Genomic DNA, 22,023 nt, shown 5'->3' with positions numbered 1-22,023 from the left:
CCTGTTCTTCAGGGGACATTGTAAACAAGCAGCAGGCAGCATTATCTTCTGCAAATGTAAACAAACTTGTTTGTTTGAGCAATTAGCTGAACAAGAAGTTGGACTAATTGGACTTGTATGCTCTAAAGTTTTAAATAGTTTTATTTTTGAATGCAGGCTTTTTTTTGTACATAATTCTACATTTGTAAGTTCAACTTTCATGATAAAGAGATTGCACTACAGTACTTGTATTAGGTGAATTGAAAAAATACTATTTATTTTGTTTTTACAGTACAAATATTTGTAATAAAAAATAAATTGAGCACTGTACACTTTGTATTGTGTTGTAATTGAAATCAATATATTTGAAAATGTAGAAAACATCCAAAATATTTAAATAAATGGTATTCTATTATTGTTTAACAGTGTGATTAATATTTTTATTGCTTGACAACCCTAGTTTAAAGTACAGGAAGGAAGGTTTGTGAACTTCTTAGTGTATACGCAATGTGACCCAGATGGCATGTGACCAGGATTCATCACCAAATTTGTTCCTCTGATTTGATCATTAGCTTCCCCAGTCTGGGCCAGGCACTGATAGGGAGCCTGACTTAAACACTGATCCATGCCCCCATTTGTGAACTCAAACACTTAGAGACCTAGAGAGTAGATTGAGAGTTTTGAAAAACCAAACTCCAGTGGTCTCACCAACGCTTTTAGAATGAACCTTCAAATGCTTAGTTCAGATAAGAAATCACATGTTCTGATGCCTATTTGAATCTTAGCCAAATTTCTTGGATCTGCAAAACTGGAGCTCTATTCTGCTGAGCACCACCAAAAATAACTGAGTTGTAAGTATTCTGGACCTCAGAGGATCAGAACCTGGACTAGAAATCTCACTCAGAGCTATCAGGCTCTCCTAATTCTTCTGATCTTCCCTGCATCCAGGGAATTGGTAATGCTGCAACAGCTACAGTTGTAAATAGCTTATCCTTGCTTCTCTTTGTAGTGCCAGATGATACCAGGAAGTAAAATTATATATTTACAATTATATTTTTAAAAGAAAAATTAGGTTTCTTAAAATCTCAGTTGGAAGCATCAGACAGATTCCTTATTTGTTTAACAAAACTCAGTGCACAGCCTTCACCCCATGCTCAGTCAAGGCTCGCCTCACGTTGTGCCCATCTGCGGACAAAACCTGGAGAGGACGGAAAATGAAACAATTTTAAAAACAGTTAAACCTCTATGAAACTCTAAAGTTTCCATTTTGGTCTGATGTGCGTTTTGGGCAAAGATTTGGATCAACTGTGCGGCTTAACCCATTGCTAATTTTAAGTGATTTCATGACCATGTCTATATCTATTGAAATCAATGGGAGCAGTGATGGATTAAGGTAATATTCAGCATGAGTAAGGGTATCAGAATCTGACTCACGTTCATTAATGAGCCTGAAATCAATGGGAACATGTGTAGCACACAGTGGTATTCAATATGAGTAAGGGTATTACAATCTGGCCCTAAATTTCCACTGGGATGCTTGGAACAGTGCTGTGGAAAGTGGCCTTCCCCTCTGCTCAGCTTCTGGCCTACTCCTCCCCAATCTCCAGCACCTGAATCCCTCAGAAAACCCATGAACTATTGGTGTATGGAGGTGGAATGATGCCACCCAGAGGTAGCATTGTCTGCATTCCTAGATCAGCTGGGGCCCTAAAAGCCCCTCTGTTCATCATAAAAGAGAGTGCAGAAGAGCACCATGTCCAACTCTGTGTTGAGATTTGTGTTGTTTCTCTCCTATATCCACTGGGCCCTCACAGGGGCCCTACTCGGTTATATCAATCTGCAAACTACACTAATGTTAAAAAGGAGACAGAGTGAGTTTTGGAGCCAACAAGTGTTCACATATTAGCGGCAAAGCAGAAATTATTATAACTGATCCCACTGAAACAATGGGGAAGTAAGTGAAAGAGTCATGGTGCTTCTATACGGCAATACGGCATTATAATGCATTGATGCATATATAATACAAGTGGTGTTCTCGTCCATCCTCCCCGTGGGAGGAAAAGGCCTGGGTAGAGACCGTCGAATCGTGGAAGTCAACGAATGGCTACACAGGTGGTGTCAGAGAGAAGGCTTTGGAGTCTTTGACCATGGGATGGTGTTCCAAGAAGGAGGAGTGCTAGGCAGAGACGGGCTCCACCTAACGAAGAGAGGGAAAAGCATCTTCGCAAGCAGGCTGGCTAACCTAGTGAGGTGGGCTTTAAACTACATTCACCGGGGGAAGGAGACCAAATTCCTGAGGTAAGTGGGATACCGGGAGGAAGCACGAGCAGGAGAGCGCGAGAGGGGAGGGCTCCTGCCTCATACTAAGAAAGCAGGACAAACAGCAAGTTCTCTCAAGTGCCTATACACAAATTCTAGAAGCCTGGGAAACAAGCAGGGAGAACTGGAAGTCCTGGCACAGTCAAGGAATTATGATGTGATTGGAATAACAGAGACTTGGTGGGATAACTCACATGACTAGAGTACTGTCATAGATGGATATAAACTGTTCAAGAAGGACAGGCAGGACAGAAAAGGTGGGGGAGTTTCATTGTATGCAAGAGAGCAGTATGACTGCTCAGAGCTCCAGTAGGAACCTGCAGAAAAACCTGAGAGTCTCTGGATTAAGTTTAGAAGTGTGAGCAACAAGGGTGATGTCGTGGTGGGAGTCTGCTATAGACCACCGGACCAGGGGGATGAGGTGGACGAGGCTTTCTTCTGGCAACTCACGGAAGTTACTAGATCGCAAGCCCTGGTTCTCATGGGAGACTTCAATCACCCTGATTTCTGCTGGGAGAGCAATACAGCAGTGCACAGACAATCCAGGAAGTTTTTGGAAAGTGTAGGGGACAATTTCCTGGTGCAAGTGCTGGAGGAACCAACTAGGGGCAGAGCTCTTCTTGACCTGCTGCTCACAAACCGGGAAGAATTAGTAGGGGAAGCAAAAGTGGATGGGAACCTGGGAGGCAGTGACCATGAGATGGTCACGTTCAGGATCCTGACACAAGGAAGAAAGAAGAGCAGCAGAATATGGACCCTGGACTTCAGAAAAGCAGGCTTTGACAACCTCAGGGAACTGATGGGCAGGATCGCCTGGGAGAATAACATAGGGGGGGAAAAAGGAGTCCAGGAGAGCTGGCTGCATTTTAAAGAATCCTTTTTGAGGTTACAGGGACAAATCATCCCGATGTGTAGAAAGAATAGTAAATATGGCAGGCGACCAGCTTGGCTTAACAGTGAAATCCTTCCTGATCTTAAACACAAAAAAGAAGCTTACAAGAAGTGGAAGATTGGACAAATGACCAGGGAAGAGGATAAAAATATTGCTCGGGCATGCAGGAGTGAAATGAGGAAGGCCAAATCACACCTGGAGTTGCAACTAGCAAGAGATGTTAAGAGTAACAAGAAGGGTTTCTTCAGGTATGTTAGCAACAAAGTCAAGGAAAGTGTGGGCCCCTTACTGAATGAGGGAGGCAACCTAGTGACAGAGGATGTGGAAAAAGCGAATGTAATCAATGCTTTTTTTGCCTCTGTCTTCACGAACAAGGTCAGCTCCCAGACTACTGCACTGGGCAGCACAGCACAGGGAGAAGGTGACCAGCCCTCTGTGGAGAAAGAAGTGGTTCGAGACTATTTAGAAAAGCTGGACAAGCACAAGTCCATGGGGCCGATGCGCTGCATCCGAGAATGCTAAGGGAGTTGGTGGATGTGATTGCAGAACCATTGGCCATTATCTTTGAAAACTCATGGTGATCGGGGGAGGTCCCGGACAACTGGAAAAAGGCTAATGTAGTGCCCATCTTTAAAAAAGGGAAGAAGGAGGATCCTGGGAGCTACAGGCCAGTCAGCCTCACCTCAGTCCCTGGAAAAATCATGGAGCAGGTCCTCAAGGAATCAATTCTGAAGCACTTAGAGGAGAGGAAAGTGATCAGGAACAGTCAGCATGGATTCACCAAGGGCACATCATGCCTGACTAATCTAATTGCCTTCTATGACGAGATAACTGGCTCTGCAGATGAGGGGAAAGCAGTGGATGTGTTGTTCCTTGACTTTAGAAAAGCTTTTGACATGGTCTCCCACAGTATTCTTGCCAGCAAGTTAAAGAAGTATGGGCTGGATGAATGGACTATAAGGTGGATAGAAAGTTGGATAGATTGTCAGGCTCAATGGGTAGTGATCAATGGCTCCATGTCTAGTTGGCAGCCGGTATCAAGTGGAGTGCCCCAAGGGTCAGTCCTGGGGCCAGTTTTGTTCAATATCTTCATAAATGATCTGGAGGATGGTGTGGATTGCACCCTCAGCAAATTTGCAGATGACACTAAACTGGGAGGAGAGGTAGATACGCTGGAGGGTTGGGATAGGATACAGAGGGACCTAGAGAAATTAGAGGATTGGACCAAAAGAAATCTGATGAGGTTCAACAAGGACAAGTGCAGAGCCCTGTATTTAGGACGGAAGAATCCCATGCACTGCTACAGACTAGGGACCGAATGACTAGGCTGCAGTTCTGCAGAGAAGGACCTAGGGGTTACAGTGGACGAGAAGCTGGATATGAGTCAACAGTGTTCCCTTGTTGCCAAGAAGGCCAATGGCATTTTGGGATGTATAAGTAGGGGGCATTGCCAGCAGATCGAGGGACGTGATCGTTCCCCTCTATTGGACATTGGTGAGGCTTCATCTGGAGTACTGTGTCCAGTTTTGGGCCCCACACTACAAGAAGGATGTGGAAAAACTGGAAAATGTCCAGCGGAGGGCAACAAAAATGATTAGGGGACTAGAACACATGACTTATGTGGAGAAGCTGAGGGAACTGGGATTGTTTAGTCTGTGGAAGAGAAGAATGAGGAAGGATTTAATAGCTGCTTTCAACTACCTGAAAGGGGGTTCCAAAGAGGATGGCTCTAGACTGTTCTTAGTGGTAGCTGATGACAGAACAAGGAGTAATGGCCTCAAGTTGCAGTGGGGGGGAGGGTTAGGTTGGATATTAGGAAAAACTTTTTCACGAGGAGGGTGGTGAAACAGTGGAATGTGTTACCTAGGGAGGTGGTGGAATCTCCTTCCTTACAAGTTTTTAAGGTCAGGCTTGACAAAGCCCTGGCTGGGATGATTTAGTTGTGGATTGGTCCTGCTTTGCACAGGGGGTTGGACTAGATGACCTCCTGAGGTCCTTCCAACCCTGATATTCTATGATGGCGGTATTAGAAATGATTTGTTTATTTTCAGAGAGACCCTTTCTTATGAACTATTGCTTGTCCCTTTCAAATGGAACACAAAAATACTTATTTCTTCTGTCCCTTTCCACTTCTAATCCCTTTACAATACAAATAAATTTTGTTTCATTCCTGTTTTTACAATGAGGAGATTTGAAAATCTGCCCGCATCTCAGAGTCAGCTGTTCCCTTACTTCCTGAAAGTTTGTTTGCCTTTTGGTTTTTGGATGAGTTTACTATTGCCAGTCATTATCTCATCATAATTTGCAGTAGAAGGCATGCAAATACAAATATATGAATGCATATTCCTTTCTGGTCAGCAGATTTTGTAAATGCATCAGTTTATAAAGCCATCTTAATATAAAGCCGAGTGGTCTACAATAGAACCGATGCAGGAATAGGTAGCAAAACACACGAAGAGAAAACCCCCCATTAAAATGGAAGAAACTGAGACCTGAAGTCTATCCCCTTTCTACAAATACATGTGGAAACAATAAAGCCTAACCTGTCTATTCTGAGCTTTTTTTTCTTTACATTCCAAGAACTGATCTGCCAACTTTTGGCTGTTACCTTTTCTATTCTGTTGGTTGCCAAAGTTAATGCACTGTTAAACTCACATTCTTTCCTAAGACTTAAGAATGTATCATTTTTAAGGCCTAACCATTCAAAGAACCTAGCCACCTTTATCTGGCTCATTGAATTCTCCTGCTGGAGAGCCCACAATGGGTGTGATTTGCAAAGCATTTTGAAAGCTTACATCTATGTCTTCTGTACAGAAGTTATAAGTAGACTAGCATGACTTACCTATATCTTACCGTTTAAATAGAACTTGCATGGTGAATGGGCCCTCTGCACAGGGGCAAATTTAACGCAAAGAGACTAGACTACAGCAGTTGGAAATGAAATATACTTTTGAATGAATTAGGGTGACTATATACTTTACACAATAGTCACCTATTATGCATGTAACACTCAGACACTGAGGGCCAAATTCAGGTCTAGTATAAGAGGGTTCAACCCCATTTTTTCCCCCAACAGGTCTGAATCTGGCACTGAAGCAGAAAGTCATGAAAATCTAGAGTAATTTCAATTTCATTACAAATCCAGTTCTCTTTATTATTGCTCATTCTTCTTGCTCCACTGAATTCAGAGCAACATAGTTTATGAGAATGATAGCATTTTGTCTTTCTAGAACAACTTCCATCAGATGATCAAAAAAGCAGCCACGAATTACTCCTCACAACAACCGTGATATAGGTAAGCATCTGTACTTGTATTTTACAGATGGGGAAATTGAAGCACAGAAAGGTTAAGTGACTTGCCCAAGGCCACATACAAGTAGCACAGCTAGGAACAAAACCCAGATTTCCTGGCCTCAAGTCCTGTGCTTTAGTCTAAGACCATTTGTGAAAGAGTGCTGAGGCCTGACAGATGAGTCAGAACTCTGATCATTGTAGCCTCAATTAGTTTCCCCAGCAACATCTGATTGAGGCGATAGGGAGGAATTAGTTAATCAGACAGGTATTAGGTTGGGAGAGGTAAGGAATTAATTGGCCCATTAGCTAACTAGTTTAATAAAGGCAAAAATTAAGTGTTGATGTAGGGAGGACAGGGCTAGCTGCACCCAGGTTGAAGGCGATCCCAAGGAAGAGATTTCTCCTTTCCTCCTAGTACCCTGATGAACAGGAACTGAAGGTTATAGAAATTAGGACTGCTGTGCTGTACTGTGTAAGTATTGGCGGTGGGACTTGACTAAATTATACAGCTTGGACCCAAAAAGGAGTCTGAGCAATTCCTGGGGTGGCCAAGGACTGGAGGCACACGCACCCTGTCACATCACCCTTTTCCTTGAGGTGGCTGAGTCATAAAGCTCAGATCCAGATCTGAACTTTCAAGCTTCTTGGGGGGCCGGGTGCGTTAGCTCTAGGCTTTTTGGTTGGTTTATTTTAGTAGCCTACCACTAAATTTCACTTCAGATTCATAAACTCATAGACATTAAGGTCAGAAGGGATTCAGTTCCAAAATGTCTCAGAACCTAGCGGTGTTCAGATCTAGGGTCTTGGTTCTCTGGCAGTGATAGGTTTGTTTCCTACCGTCATTTAGCAATGGAGAAATAAATGTACATAATGTACATAATCATAACGTACATATAGCTATAAATTCTGTCTCAGTGCGAACATCCTGAAGGATTACATTTCCCATGTGTGTCCCCCAAGATATAGATGAAGACATTTCTCTTTTCTTAGGCAAAGAAAAAATATTCTCACAGGTCAAAAGCCAAAATCACAGTATTGCGACCCTAAAGATAATCCCAATGGCATAGATTGGGTAGTTAATACTATAGTTAGGCCCTCAGCTGGGAGGTTTGTTACTTAAGAGAAAGCTATTAATTAAAACAAACTGCTACTGACCAAGTGGCAAATGAGGAAAAGGTGCTACAAACTTAGGCAGTCCTGGTTTTGGCCTATTTCATTGACTGGATTAACCTTTTTCCTCTTATCTGTATTGGGATTCCAAACACCTAACCTGAATTTGACTGTTTCCACATCCCTGCAAAAATCATTAATAAGCAGCACCAGGGTCAATGGAAACAAGTTTGAACTCTATTATTTCATACAAATACTGTAGGGGAACCTCAGACATCCCAGAACGATTAGTGTTTTATGTCTCCGGTGAGATGTTCCGCATCTGGCTGTATTTCGTTTATTGATTCCTTTAGAAAGGTTATATTTCAAGAGTCGTTTAAAATACATGTGTCTTCCTCATTTCCCATTAATTACAGACTAAAGTCCAAGGTAAAGATTACTTACATAAGAGACGGAAGTCTCAGGCCACATGCTACTTTTGCCCTCCCCCTCCCTTTAACAACTTGACACCCTTGCTTTAATCACAAAGAGAGAACTGGAAAATGGTTAGACGGCTATTGAAATCTTGAAGTATTTTATTTGAATCATACTGCAGCATGACAGTGTCTTGGGTTGCTTTCCTTAATGTAACACCCCTAACTTTCTCCATCTCCCTCAAAGCTCTCTACAGGCTCTGGAAGAAATAATTCACTTTATAATTGACCAGGGGGGTGGGAGGAAGAGGAATCAATATATTAATACAGCATTCTTTTTACCACAATACATAATGACTAACAATGGTTAATAGGCTAATAAAATGCCAGTTATGCAATCTCTCCATTTAGCATAGCATAGCCAACTGCATTGTTTTGTGCAATCAATATTTAAGAAAGATACTGCCTATTAAAATGCACATCTCTTCTGTACTGCTGAAAATAGTGCATTAAAAATTTATTTTTAAACCAATAAATAAAGGCCTAGAGCTGCCAAAAGTGTGCTAGAGGTTATGAGTAAACCACAAAATTAATTTCAGGAGGGGTTGCATGCACTTTGGAGAGCAGGTTTAGAATTCAAAACGATCTTGACAAATTGGAGAATTGGTCAGAACTCACCAAGACAAAATTCAATAAAGATACATGCAAAGTACTTCACATAGGAAGGAAAATTCAAATACACAACTGCCAAATGGGGAATAACTGGCTAGCTGGTAGTACTGCTGAAAGGAATTGGGGGTGGGGGTGTTTATAGTGAATCTCCAATTGAATATACACGTCAACAAAGTGATGTAGCTGCTAAAAAAATATATTCTGGGGTTATTAACAAGAGTGTTGTAAGCAAGATGAGGGTGGTAACTGTCCCACTCTACTCAGCGCTGGTGAGTCCTCAGCTTGAGTAGTGTGTCCAGCTCTTTTGGAATGATGTGGACAAATTGGATGGAGTCCAAAGGAGAGCAACATAAATTATAAAAGATTTAGAAAACCTGACCTGTGAGTTAAGGCTAAAAACTGGGCATGTTTAGTCTTGAGAAAATAAGTTTTCTTGAGTTTGGACTTGATAGCAATCTTCAAATATGTTAAAGGCTGTTATAAGGAAGACTGTAATCAATTCCAGCCTTACATTTCTATGGTTCTAAATTAATTTTAAAAATAAATTAGCTTCCTACATAGGTGTCAAGGTTCCTCCCCCACTCTGAACTCTAGGGTACAGATGTGGCGACCTGCATGAAAAACCTCCTAAGCTTATCTTTACCAGCTTAGGTCAAAACTTCCCCAAGGTACAAAATATTCCACCCGTTGTCCTTGGATTGGCCGCTACCACCACCAAACTAATACTGGTTACTGGGGAAGAGCTGTTTGGACGCGTCTTTCCCCCCAAAATACTTCCCAAAACCTTGCACCCCACTTCCTGGACAAGGTTTGGTAAAAAGCCTCACCAGTTTGTCTAGGTGACTACAGACCCAGACCCTTGGATCTTAAGAACAATGAACAATCCTCCCAACACTTGCACCCCCCCTTTCCTGGGAAACGTTGGATAAAAAGCCTCACCAATTTGCATAGGTGACCACAGACCCAAACCCTTGGATCTGAGAACAATGAAAAAGCATTCAGTTTTCTTACAAGATGACTTTTAATAAAAATAGAAGTAAATAGAAATAAAGAAATCCCCCCCTGTAAAATCAGGATGGTATATATCTTACAGGGTAATTAGATTCAAAAAACATAGAGAACCCCTCTAGGCAAAACCTTAAGTTACAAAAAAGATACACAGACAGAAATAGTTATTCTATTCAGCACAATTCTTTTCTTAGCCATTTAAAGAAATCATAATCTAACACATACCTAGCTAGATTACTTACTAAAAGTTCTAAGACTCCATTCCTGGTCTATCCCCGGCAGAAACCAGCATATAGACAGACACACAGACCCTTTGTTTCTCTCCCTCCTCCCAGCTTTTGAAAGTATCTTGTCTCCTCATTGGTCATTTTGGTCAGGTGCCAGCGAGGTTACCTTTAGCTTCTTAACCCTTTACAGGTGAGAGGAGCTTTCCCCTGGCCAGGAGGGATTTCAAAGGGGTTTACCCTTCCCTTTATATTTATGACAATAGGCAAGAGCAGCTAATTCTTTGATCAACTAATTATTTGAATTGGGAAAGCCCCTGTCATGGGCCATGACCCCCGTTGCTGTTTTACTGATACATATTCTGGCAGCGGCTTGTGAACCTTATCAGAAGTGGGAGAACTACCTTATATGGTTTCTTTCACTTTGTCCTACAGTCTTAAACATTATTTCTAATGGGCTTTGACCAGAGCCTCTTGGATAAGGTGAACTCTGCCTCCTGGACTGAAAACTGGCTGAAGGACAGTATGCATAGGGCAACAATAATCCAGTGGGGGTCCCAGCAGAGGAACCGAATGGGAGGCAGCAATGGATGAGAGAACGTGAAACTAGGCTCTCAGCAGGAGTGCAAGTGGGAAGGAAGAAGTTTGGCACTCATTGATGCTCTTACCCCTAAGTATGAGCCTGAAGAGCGGGGGACTCTGTACTCAGGCATACTCAATAAGCCTGGTGGGGTCATATTTTAGTTTCTTACCTTGAGAGCAGGGGGCTGCTGGGTTGCAATGTCCTGCTCAAAGGGGCCTGCCAGGGAAGTGCCTTCTGGGCTTTGGTTTAGTACATAGCTGGAGCCGGCAGAATGAAGAGTGAGAACTCATAAGGAGGAGTAGGCTGGCAGAAGACAATTGTTTCCATTGAGCCTGTTGCACCTGGACGCTAAGGAGGAAGACAAGATAGTGGCTAAGGCACCAATAATAAAGGATTTCTGCAGCAGCTGCCTCAAAAGACAAATTCTATGCGTAGAATTTGCAGAACTTTCTCCAAACCTTGGTAGTAAAGTACTCAGGCTTTACTCTGGGGACTGAATCCAGCCCTGCTTGGCAGTGAGTGGTGGCTGAAAGTCCTTCCCATCCTCTGAATAATGAATGGCCTGTCTGAAATTAGGTGGTCTCTGTCCAGTTCCTAGAGGACAGGTGTCCACATCACAACTGGTATTAAGTGACAGTCTCAGTAGAAAAGCCAAGGAGAGAGTGAGCACAACCGTTCTGCCATGCTTCCAGGTTGGGGCTGTATGCAGAAGCTTTCACTGATGTTACTATTTTACCCTTTCATGTGGATAAAGATGGCAAATTGTCAGTCACAGAGGCAACAATACCAAGGATGTGCTGTAGGTTAACTGAGCAGTTTAAGCACCAGCTTGAAGTAACATGAGAGATAAAATGACACCCCCTTTAAAGGAAAACACAATACTTTGGCCAGCTGAAGCTTTGAAGGCATATAGCAATTGCCACACAGATCAGACCAGGGTCCTTTTATTCAGTATTCCATCTCTGACAGTGACCAGTACCTGACGCTTCAGGGGAAGCTGCAGGAAATCCTGTAGTGTACAATCAATGAATACCTTGCACATAGGGAAAGTTTCTTACTGATCTCCGTCAGCTACTGGTTGTCTTATGCCCTGAAGCATAAGGGCTCCTATACATATACTTTTTTCCTTTTTTAAAAAGTACTGAGGATTTTCTTATTATCCATATAAAAGGATCTAAATCCTACTGACCTCTTGGCCTCAACAATGTCTTGTTGCAATGAGTTCTACAAGTTATTCATTCTGTAAAATAGTTTCTCATTTCAAAATGTGTGACATTTCAATTTCATTGACTCCCATTGTTCTTTCATTGCAAGTTACCTGCTTTATATCATATTACATACAAAAAAAAACTCCATTAAAGGAATGTTCAGTGTGCAAAATCTAACATTCAAAAGCTAGGAAATGCCAGAATTAAGGTTGCTGGGGAAACCCTAGTGCAGCCTCCTTGTGGGTATGCTTTATCACAGAGTCTTTAATTACATGCTCATATACTGTTTGTTCACTACTTGATTCAGTACACAGACTGGACAGTGCTCAATTAATGAGCAACTATTCAATATTTTGTTTTCTCCTCATTGTTCAGTGCCTTAGGCCTTATTTACTGCACATTATTCATAACCTGCTCTAGAGACAGAATTATTAATTTCCTCATGGGCTTTTCTATAGTGCTCATCACTACAGCATCTAAGTGCCTGACAAAGTACCTACATGTGGAACAAATATTTAATAATGAGCTCTCCGAGCTCGCAGATAAAGGTATAACATGATCCAATGAATGCTGAATGTTTCAACTTCTAGCCAGACTGGAAATAGGGTGTAAATTTTTAACAGTAAGAGTAAGAGTAACTAACCACAGGAACAATTTACCAATGGTCACAAGGGATTCTCCATCACTGACCATTTTAAAATCAAGATTGGATGCTTTTTTTAAAGATTTGCTCTAGGAATTGTTTGGGGGAAGTTCTATGGTCTGTGTTATACAGGAGGTCAGACTAGGGGATCATAATGGTCCCTTCTGGCTTTGGAATGTATGAATTTATATACAAACATTAATGAATTTACTTTCACAACATCGCTGTAAGGTATAATGGACAGGTATGATGGCATTATTATTCTCAACTCAACATCCCAGTCCCCACCTAAGTTCCCTATGCAGCCGCTTAGGAAACCTGCCCGGTCAGGACCTGCCATTGCTGGGGGAAGGGAGCCCCTCCCTTGGCCCCAACTCACCTCCAGACCTGCTGCAGCTGGGCCTTATTGGAAATTCTGGGAGGCGGGTGGCCTAAACCCAGTCCCGGCCCAGACCTGCTGTGGCCAAGGCACTCCTCCCCCAGCCCAAACCCGCCCCGGACCTGCCACAGCCAGGGGAGGGCATCCCACTGCTCCAGTCCCACAGCTGCTGCGGCAGGGAGAGGTGCCTCTCCCACCCCATCCCCAGCCCAGGTGTTGCTGCGGGGGGAGTCCTCTCTCCCTGCTGTAGCCCTGGGGCAGCCTGCACCTCAAATCCCTCATCCCCAGCCCCACCTCAGTGCCCGCACCCCCATCCAGAGCCCTCACACCCTTGCCCCAGCCCTGAGCTCCCTCCCACACTCCAAACCCCTCGGCCCCACTGCCGCCCCATGAATTTTGTTATGTGCATCAATATGAAGGTGATGTGTCACACATCCCCTCCATATTGCTGCACGGAACACCATTCATTCTGCACGTGTGGAGAAAATTAGAGGGAACACTGGAGGGAAAATGAGAGGGAAATTTAGAGTGAACCACCTACCCTTCTTGGCTCCACATCTCAGTCCCTCCCACCACAGCTGCAAACCACAGGCCCAGTCTCCTTATACTCCAGCTCCACATAATCGTCCCTCCACTCTTTTCCCCACCCCACTCCCTCCTTGCCATCTCCCCAAGCCCAGTGCCTGAGTATTTGAGTCAGGCTGATTATTACTCCTGCTCCCCACTGCCTGAGAGCACAGGAGATACAGAGTCTCTTTTCTCTCACTGCCTCTCACTTGACAGACTCCTGACTACCAGGAGCAGCAATGGCAGAGAAAGCCCAGCTCAGCCCCTGAAGCATGTTCAGAGCAGCTAGAACCTTCAGATAATTTAGCCGCCAAACTCCACGGAGTTTCACTACTGAGAATATGCAAGTTTGGCTCAACACATGGGCAATTTTTCACAGTGCAGCAAAAGGGACATCCCTAAAACCAAGCTGACCCCACACCACCAAATTTCAAGTCCCTGCCCCAAAGGATGAAAGCAATGCAGCTTCTCGAAGAAAGGGTTGTAGAATATTTGTAACAGGGGGCAAAACAATATGTTCCCCCACCCTCCCCCCGTCTAATTCTGAAAAGCCACTAAATCACTTTTGCTGAAGTTTTTAGAAAGAAAAAAAATCAGACTGAGGCAGTCACCCAGTATGGAAAGTTTACGCCTGGACTGGTAAAGTTTGGTGAAGGTTTAAGTAACTAGAAACAGGATCTTATAATAGAAAGTGTCAGGCAACCTTGCCTATAAGTGATACTACCTGTATTGCCTATAATGAATATTAGCTCTCTTGTATCAATGGGAGTTTTGCCAATGACTTCAATAAAGACAGGATTATACCCCTAAATGGTTCTCTCCTCCTGCAGAAATCTCTCTGTAACTAATCTTAGTCTCGCTTTTCACTTTTTGTTTTAAAATTCCTCTTTCTAAAGCTTAGCATGATGCATATTAATTTAATCTCATAAAACGCTAAGTTTACCAGTATATTTTTAGGGATCAGTTCTACATCTGCTCCATTTATAGAACTCTCATTATCTTCAATGGGATTTTGACACATGCAGTGGCTGATCAGATAAGAAAAGAGGTGAGCAGGGATATAGCTATGTGACGATGTTGGAGGGAGCCTTCAATCTTCAGCGCACCCTTGTGGGAAAACCAGATAACAACTCTGCCTCAGTTTCCCCTCCTTCGTTGGTGGACCAATTGCCATTTAGCCCATTTGCTGCAACCTTAGCCCTCCAGCCAAGTCACCGGTAGCCTTTTCCTCTCTCAGGATGCTAAGGAGCCCAATAGATCAAGATGTCAATCACCCTAGGTGAAGGTAATACAATCCTTGGCATCTTCAAGTAACATCTTTGCTTGTTCTAGGCCAGGGGTTGGCAACCTTTCAGAAGTGGTGTGCTGAGTCTTCATTTATTCACTCTAATTTAAGGTTTCGCATGCCAGTAAAACATTTTTACGTTTTTAGAAGGTCTTTTTCTATAAGTCTTTAATATATAACTAAACTATTGTTGTATGTAAAGTAAATAAGGTTTTTAAAATGTTTAAGAAATTTCATTTAAAATTAAATTAAAATGCAGAGCCCCCCAGACCAGTGGCCAGGACCTGGGCAGTGGGAATGCCACTGAAAATCAGCTCGCATGCAGCCTTTGGCACGCGTGCCATAGGTTGCCTACCCCTGTTTTAGGCCTTAATAAACTTCCTTGCTGGGTTTAAGCAGGGGCACACAGACCCACCCATTCCTTTAGGTTCCAAGCCAGGAACCACATATAAAGACATTGGCATCAATCTTTCCCAACCCCTTGCTTTTCCACTGGACTACTTCCTACCATGCCCCTCTTGCAGATTGTTCCTTGAGATCACACCCTCTGGTCCTCTCCTCTTGGAGATTGAGCTTCCTGGGTAGCTTCTCACCAGTCTGCAGAGGAAGCGTCCATGTTTAAGTAGCTTCCAAGCCTCTCTGGCAGTCACCTGGAACTCCTTCGCTCCTGCTGCCCTCTCCTTCAGGGCCAGACCCAGGGTATAAGTTACCTACTGCAGCTCTCCACTCTCAGTTCTCCCCTATTGGTCTTCCAGTCTTCCTTTACAGGAACTATCCAGTCCCATTCGCCCCAGCTGGATCTAATCCTTAATTACCTGTCTCCCCTCCAGGTGCTACAAAATGGGCTAATTGGGCTTTCCAGCTCTCCTTAACCATGTTACTGCCAATGTGGGATTTTATACGCTCAGTTCACCAGCTCCCATTAACTTCAATGTAAATCCTAGGCTAACACCTTGGACCACTTTGAAAATGTAGCCTAAGACCATCAGTCGTGTTTCTACACATGTAAGTAGAAAAGATCATTTTTGAAACATTCTTGTGTGCACAGAAAGGAGTAAATATTCAGCAGAGTACATGAGGAATTAATCATGCAGCTTCTCACTGCTTACGAGAGTTGTATAGCTAAAATCCCACATTGAACACTTATTTGATACTCTAGTAAGGCTGGGATCTAATCTTGAGGTATGGAGGATTTACACTAATAAGGATTATCCTTTAAACAGTCAGAGAAGAACCATATCCGTGCATGCTGTACGTACACATTAGTTTTTGCAGCTATGGGGTACCAGTTTGGATTATTAGTAAATGTGACATGTATTAAATCTAAGCCATCATTGTGCACTATGTTCTATCAAAACAATGGAAATGCTAGGAATTATTTATTTTATAAATCACAAAGTTTATAAACATACAAATAAACTAAATATATTATATTTATATATCTGTCTTTTCCTTGTGGTTTTAGCACTAAAAAGCATTTTCTGCTTAGATCTATGTGAGTTGAGGAAACAAATCAGTTAATGTTATCGCCACCAGTACCCCCACGTAAAAATGTATACTTTTGACTTTCAAAACTCTCCAGTGAAAGCTACCAAATTAGAAATGAGATACTTCATACAAAACTAAGGCAGAAAGACTGTGAAGCATGGATTTGAAACTGTACAATTTTTAAGGCATTTGAAACACTTTTGTTTTAGAGATGGTCCAAACTCAAAATCTGAACAGTTTAAGACAGAGGAAGTTTAGATCCAACCCTCAATCCTGATTCAAGGAAGCACCTAAGAACATGCTTGACTTCAAGCACATGCTTAAGTCTCATTGAGGTCAATGGAACCTAAGTATGTGACTAAGTGCTTTGCTGAATCAGGACCTTTTTGTCTGTCTGGCCTCTATTCTTATACTGAGACAAGAGAAATCGCTGCCCTAAACAAATATCCCTGCAAAGTCTTGGGAAGTTTGGGTTCAGATACAAATCCACACTTGGAGACTATGATCCATCTCTACTCTGTTCAAAGTTTAGCTATTTACTTTACAGTCCAATCTACATATTGAGAACTTATGGTTCAGTACAAGGGTTGTCCCCTCTTGTATATTATTTAGTGTTCTAACACTCTTCAAATCACTTCAGTCTAAACAGAGGAGTCCATCTGTTCATGTGAGTAGCTGTAATTGCAATTAATGTTAATGGCAGTTACAAACACATTTGAATATTTCCAAGCAGAAATGAAACAACTCTAACGCTTATGAACCTTTTATAAAAGAGGTGTTTCATAACTTTGCATTGAAAGCACTAGATCAATTCTCCTATTGCTTACACCAGTGGAGTTACCCAGGTATAAAGCTGGTGTAAGTGAAAGGAGATTCTGGCCCTGAAACTGCTTAGAGTACTTGCTTCTCCAATCACTACCCAAAACTTAATAAATGGATGGGAAATATATCCTGCCTTTTTAGCAGAATTCTAAAAAAAGGATTGCAAATATATGTGAATGTATTTCATAACATTTTCAGCTATCTACATTAAGAAATTATAACACTATTAATAGTGATGGGCAACTCAGTGGATATTAGAGATGAGGATCCATAAATAGTGCAGGACAAACCTCAGAAACATCGGAGGTTTGATTCTGGTGAGCAAACAGATGCCTGCATGAGAGGGGTGGAGATGCACATGGGAATATTCATATTATAAGTAATATAGCTGATTTGCAAATACTTTAAAAACAATCTCAGCAATTCAAATAAGCTGGATTCAAATAATTTGAAATCATAAGCGACTAAGTGACAACTCTCTAAAAAAACAGAGCTTTACAACTGTTAAGTTTTACAACCTTAGTTTTACTTAGGTATTAAATAATTAGAAGTAAATTGTAGCTGCTTGGATGTCTACGATAAAAATAAATCCTCTTATATGTTTACAATCAATCCCATGGATTTAATGTGGCAGCACAAACAAGCCGGTTTTGTGTACATCAATCCAAACTGGATTTTTTCCTATTTTTTTTATAAAATGTTTGTATTTGATGTGATAGATGGTTGGAACTCTTTCCATATGCCAGACCCATCCATAATGAGCCAGATTTCACTCTCAGTCACATCAATATAAAGTGAGAGTAACTCCAGTGCATTTATACTGAGAAGAATCTGGCCCATTGTCTCATCCCAGGAACAAAACAGTTCATGATCTGAAGGGACTTTGAAGATAGAAAGATTTATAAATGACATAACTTTCCCCAGAGGCTACATCTCCCTTGCTGGATATAATTGATGCTCATTTACACAAATTCTTATGGTCCAGCTAAATCTTAAAAGTATAGAATCTCAATTTGCTCTCACTTACATAAGTATCTATGAGGAATAACTCCACCAACGTCAAAGGAGGTATCCTGGTACAAAACTAGCATACGGGAGAGGATCATCCAGCCTACAGTGTCCCTGAGTAGTATTTTAATGAAGAAACCATTTTATCTGATTCTACTGCATCATCTTAGTTTACAGAATTGCAGTAAATTTCTCCATATGGTCATCCTGCTTACCATTACCTACTTTGTTTTCATGACTTCTGAATGTATATGACGAAAGCAAACACCGAAAATAACAATAAAATCATTCAGAAGATGTTTGTTTCTAATGGTCACCACCTGGGGTGAGTTCTCATCCAGTGTCCTTTTACATGCAAAGTACTGTAATTAGTAGGACCTTTACAGGATATTAAAAATGTAATAGAATATTTAGCACTAGTCTTGTCATCACGGCAATGCTTCCAAGCAGAGATGATAAGGAAAGACTGGCAAGGTATTTTTTTTAATGTACAGTTTAAAGAAAAAATATTGCTTCACTTTGTAAGTTTCAGTTCCATACTACCCCAGCTTCAGCTCAGTTCTCGGACCCTTTAATCAGGCTGCATTAACAGACTGGATGGTGCTGGGGAGTGAAGGCCACTTTCCAACATGGCAATGGGGCTGATGCTCCGCTGAAGCTGGTGAGGGCTCCTCTCTGCTTCACCAAGCTGAGGCTTCCTACCATTGAGAAAATGTTGCCGGCAGCCTTGCTGTCTCTCCTCTTCCGCTACCATCTGTGCTGCTTTGTTGTTTGTTGCAGGCTGAGGCTGTGCATATGCTGGACGAAATGGATAAATATTACTCAGAGCCATCTGAGAACAGGGATAGCAACTAGCAAGAAAATTCAGAACAGAAGAGAACAGCAGCCATACTGACTCAGACCACTAGTCCAGTATCCTTTCTCCAACAGTATCAGAGCTTCAGAGGGAGTGTACAGAACAGGGCAATTTTTGAGAGATCCAGCCCTGTCTTCCTCTCCCAGCTTCTGCCAGTCAGAGGTTTAGGGTTGCCCTAAACATGGGGTTACTTACATCCCTGACCATCCTGGCTAATAGCCATTGATGTATCTATCCTCCATAAACTTATCTAGCTCTTTTTTGAACCCAGTTATACTTTTGGACTCCACATCCCATGGCAATGGGTTCCACAGGTTAATTGTGCATTTTGTGAAATAGTATTTCCTCTTGTCTGTATTAAACCTGCTGCTTATTAATTTCATTGGGTATCTCCTGGTTTGTTTGTTTTTTGTATCATGGGAAAGGATAAACAACTATTTTCTATTCACTTTTTTCCACACCATTCATGATTTTATAGATGTCTATCATATCCCCTTTAATAGTTTCTTTTCTAAGCTGAACAGCCCTAATCATTTTAGTCTCTCCTTTTATGGAAGCCGTTCCTTACCCTTGATCATCTTTGTTGAACCTTTTCCAGTTCCATTATATCCTTTTTGAGATAGGGCAACCAGAACTGGACACAGTATTCAAGGTGTGGGCACACCATCGAATTATATAGTGGCATTCTGACACTTTCTATTTTATTATCTATCCCTATTCCAATAGTTCCTAACATTCTGTTAGCGTTTTTGACTGCTGCTGCACACTGAGCTGAAGTTTTCAGAGAACCATCCACAATGATTCCAAAAGCTCTTTCTTGAGTGCTAGCAGCTTATTTAGAACCCATCATTAGTTGGGATTAGATTTTCCCAATGTGCATTACTTTGCACTTATCAATGCTGAGTTTCATCTGCCATTTTGTTGTCCAGTCACTCAATTTTGTCAGATCACTTTGTAACTCTTCACAGTCTGCTGGGGACTTAACTATCCTGAATAACTCATGGGAACCTTGAGAGGGAGTGGATGTGAAACAAACAAAACTGGAAATGTATCATTACGAATAAAACCCTGTGGTAAAAGAACATTAAAGGTTCCAGAGGAAAGCATTCAGAAGTGAGGAAAAAGCTTGAGATTTTAAGAAACAATTTTTCAAAGACTTATAACTTGGCCAGATTCCTGCTATAAAGCATTGAAATATGAGCACTTCAAGGAAATGGTGTAAGAATTCATTTTCACATGAGCAAAACAACACACAACCTTAAGGCAGACAGCTGCCATGGAGAATTTCAGCCCAAATAGTTAAAGTTGGACAAAGTTATAAGCAGCCGAGAACAGGGTCTTATAATGGAAAGTGTCAGGCATCCTTGTCTATAGGCGATACTGCTAGCTGTGCCTATAATAATGGATGGTACTACTCTGTTCCCATCTTGTAGGCTGACCAGATGTCCCGATTTTAGAGAGACAGTCCCAGTATTTGGGGCTTTGTCTTACATAGACACCTATGACCCCCCACACACTCCTTGTCCTGATTTTTCACATCTGCTATCTGGTCACCCTGCCACAGAGAGTCCTTCATCTAAGCTTATCAAAGCAACTTAAAAAGTTGGATAAGCATTTAAGTATTATTCTCATTTATAGATAGAGAAACTGAGTTAGAGAAATCAAAGGGTAAATTCACCTTGTCCATGCGCAGCCTGAATAAATAAGCTTTGTACAATTAATTGAAGAAGGATTAAGGGTGGAATTCACCACCCATCGGTGCATTAAGTCGGGCAGCTCTGCAGTCCTTCTTCAGCCAATACTCCAACAAAGGATCTGAACGTGGGGCTGTCAGCTCTGCAAGCATCTTCCTTACGTGTTTGTGGCCACAATATGCATATAGCCTTGGGCCCCCTTCACCATGACACTGCTCCTCCTCCATCCCACCCCCAGTTGACCCACTTCCACAATAGCCATGTGGAAGCCCATCTCCACTTCACTCTCAATATGACTGCTCAACGACTACCCTTTCACACACAGAAGCATGGCAGTTTAACTGGACTGGGGGTGTCTGCTATCCCTGTTAGCATAGGGGTGAACTTTACCCTAAATAAATTGATCAAGGGCTCTCATCAAATAGGAGGCCATGTTGGGAACAGAACCCTGGTGCCATAGTTCCCAGTCTCCTGTTCTACCACTAGAATCCCCACCTCTCACAACATTTGTGCTTTGGAAAATCGGAGGATTTAAAAATGCTAGTCCGGTCAGGCTCTTTGGAAAATCTCTCTCGGTGTCTATCTGCATTTTTAGGTGTCTAAATACCTTTGCAAATCTGGCCCTGTGTGTTTATAAATTGTTGCAGAGAGAATTTGGTTCCCTGATAACTGCTGTAGACATGAGTTAAATATGAGCACTGAGAGGACTGGTTCAGTACATGGAGCCTTTCCTCCATCAGTTGCCAGTTCAAATCCAGCCCTGGTCAGCTGTCAATGAATCCAGCTGACAGCTGAAAGGCAGCATGCTCTAAATGAAAAAGCACAAGCGTCAGGAACTCCTGGGTTCCATGCCAGGACTGCCGCTGATTTAGTGTATCTTTTCCAAGGTCAGACTTCCCCCATCTGTACAACGCAGATAACGCCTGGTTGCTTGCATTACAGGGGTGTTGCGAGGAGGCTTCAAAAGTTAATGTTTGTACAGTGCTTTGAACATGGAAGTGCTAAATAAATACAAATACAGTGCTATTATTCTCAGAATCTGATGGCTGGTTATTCGGATGTCTGCGCAAAGTACTGGTCTCTGCCCAGCTCCTAATGGATAATGTGTGCACACATCACAAAATCATCATCAGTCAAGGACTGAATGGGCATTATGCAGTGAGGTAAGTGATGCTTACTAGTGCCAAGTGGCCTTAAACTGGCCCCGGATTCCCATGGGGGACCCCAGTGTAAGTTGTCTCCTAGACCAGCTACCCCCTGCTCCTGATGTAAGGGGCAGGAGGGAGCATGTCAAGGATGGGCTAAGGTCATAGGGGCATGGCAGAGCTGAGCTCCACCTATGGCTGATACTCTATTGGTGTTAAGGACTGTGCCAGGGCTATGCCCTGAAATCAAGACACCTCTACCAGCTCCCTGGCACCTGCTGCCCTCCAATATGGTGGAGAATCAGGGCCAGGGAATGCAAATGGACATTAAGAATTCAATATTCAGTGCAGCTTTCGACTCCTTAATCTAAATGTAAATGTCATTAATTCCAGCTGAATAACACAAAGTCATTGGGAGAGACTCAGTGACATAA

The 22,023-nt window shown here is 42.3% G+C and overlaps 1 protein-coding gene across 6 annotated transcripts in view; it reads right to left on the bottom strand.

Annotated features, from left to right (window-relative positions):
* Nucleotides 1-377: 377 nt before the first annotated feature.
* EGF (epidermal growth factor) overlaps nucleotides 378-22,023 on the bottom strand; it is a 109,409-nt gene continuing 87,763 nt past the window's right edge. For 3 of the 6 annotated variants that reach the window (XM_084625643.1, XM_084625642.1, XM_084625646.1), the window contains one exon: nucleotides 18,180-18,692. In XM_084625643.1, coding sequence (XP_084481769.1) covers nucleotides 18,466-18,692 — 227 coding nt within the window. In that variant the 3' untranslated portion in view covers nucleotides 18,180-18,465. Of the gene's footprint in view, nucleotides 1,178-9,955; nucleotides 10,843-18,179; nucleotides 18,693-22,023 lie in introns of those variants that run through there. The other 3 variants (XR_014711241.1, XM_084625645.1, XM_084625644.1) reach the window with 3 other exon arrangements.

Source organism: Lepidochelys olivacea, assembly GCF_965140295.1.
Source record: "Lepidochelys olivacea isolate rLepOli2 genome assembly, chromosome: 4".
Taxonomy (NCBI): Eukaryota; Metazoa; Chordata; order Testudines; family Cheloniidae; genus Lepidochelys; species Lepidochelys olivacea.
The sequence above is the reverse complement of the archived record's forward strand: the minus strand, read 5'-3'. Positions and strand labels throughout refer to the sequence as shown.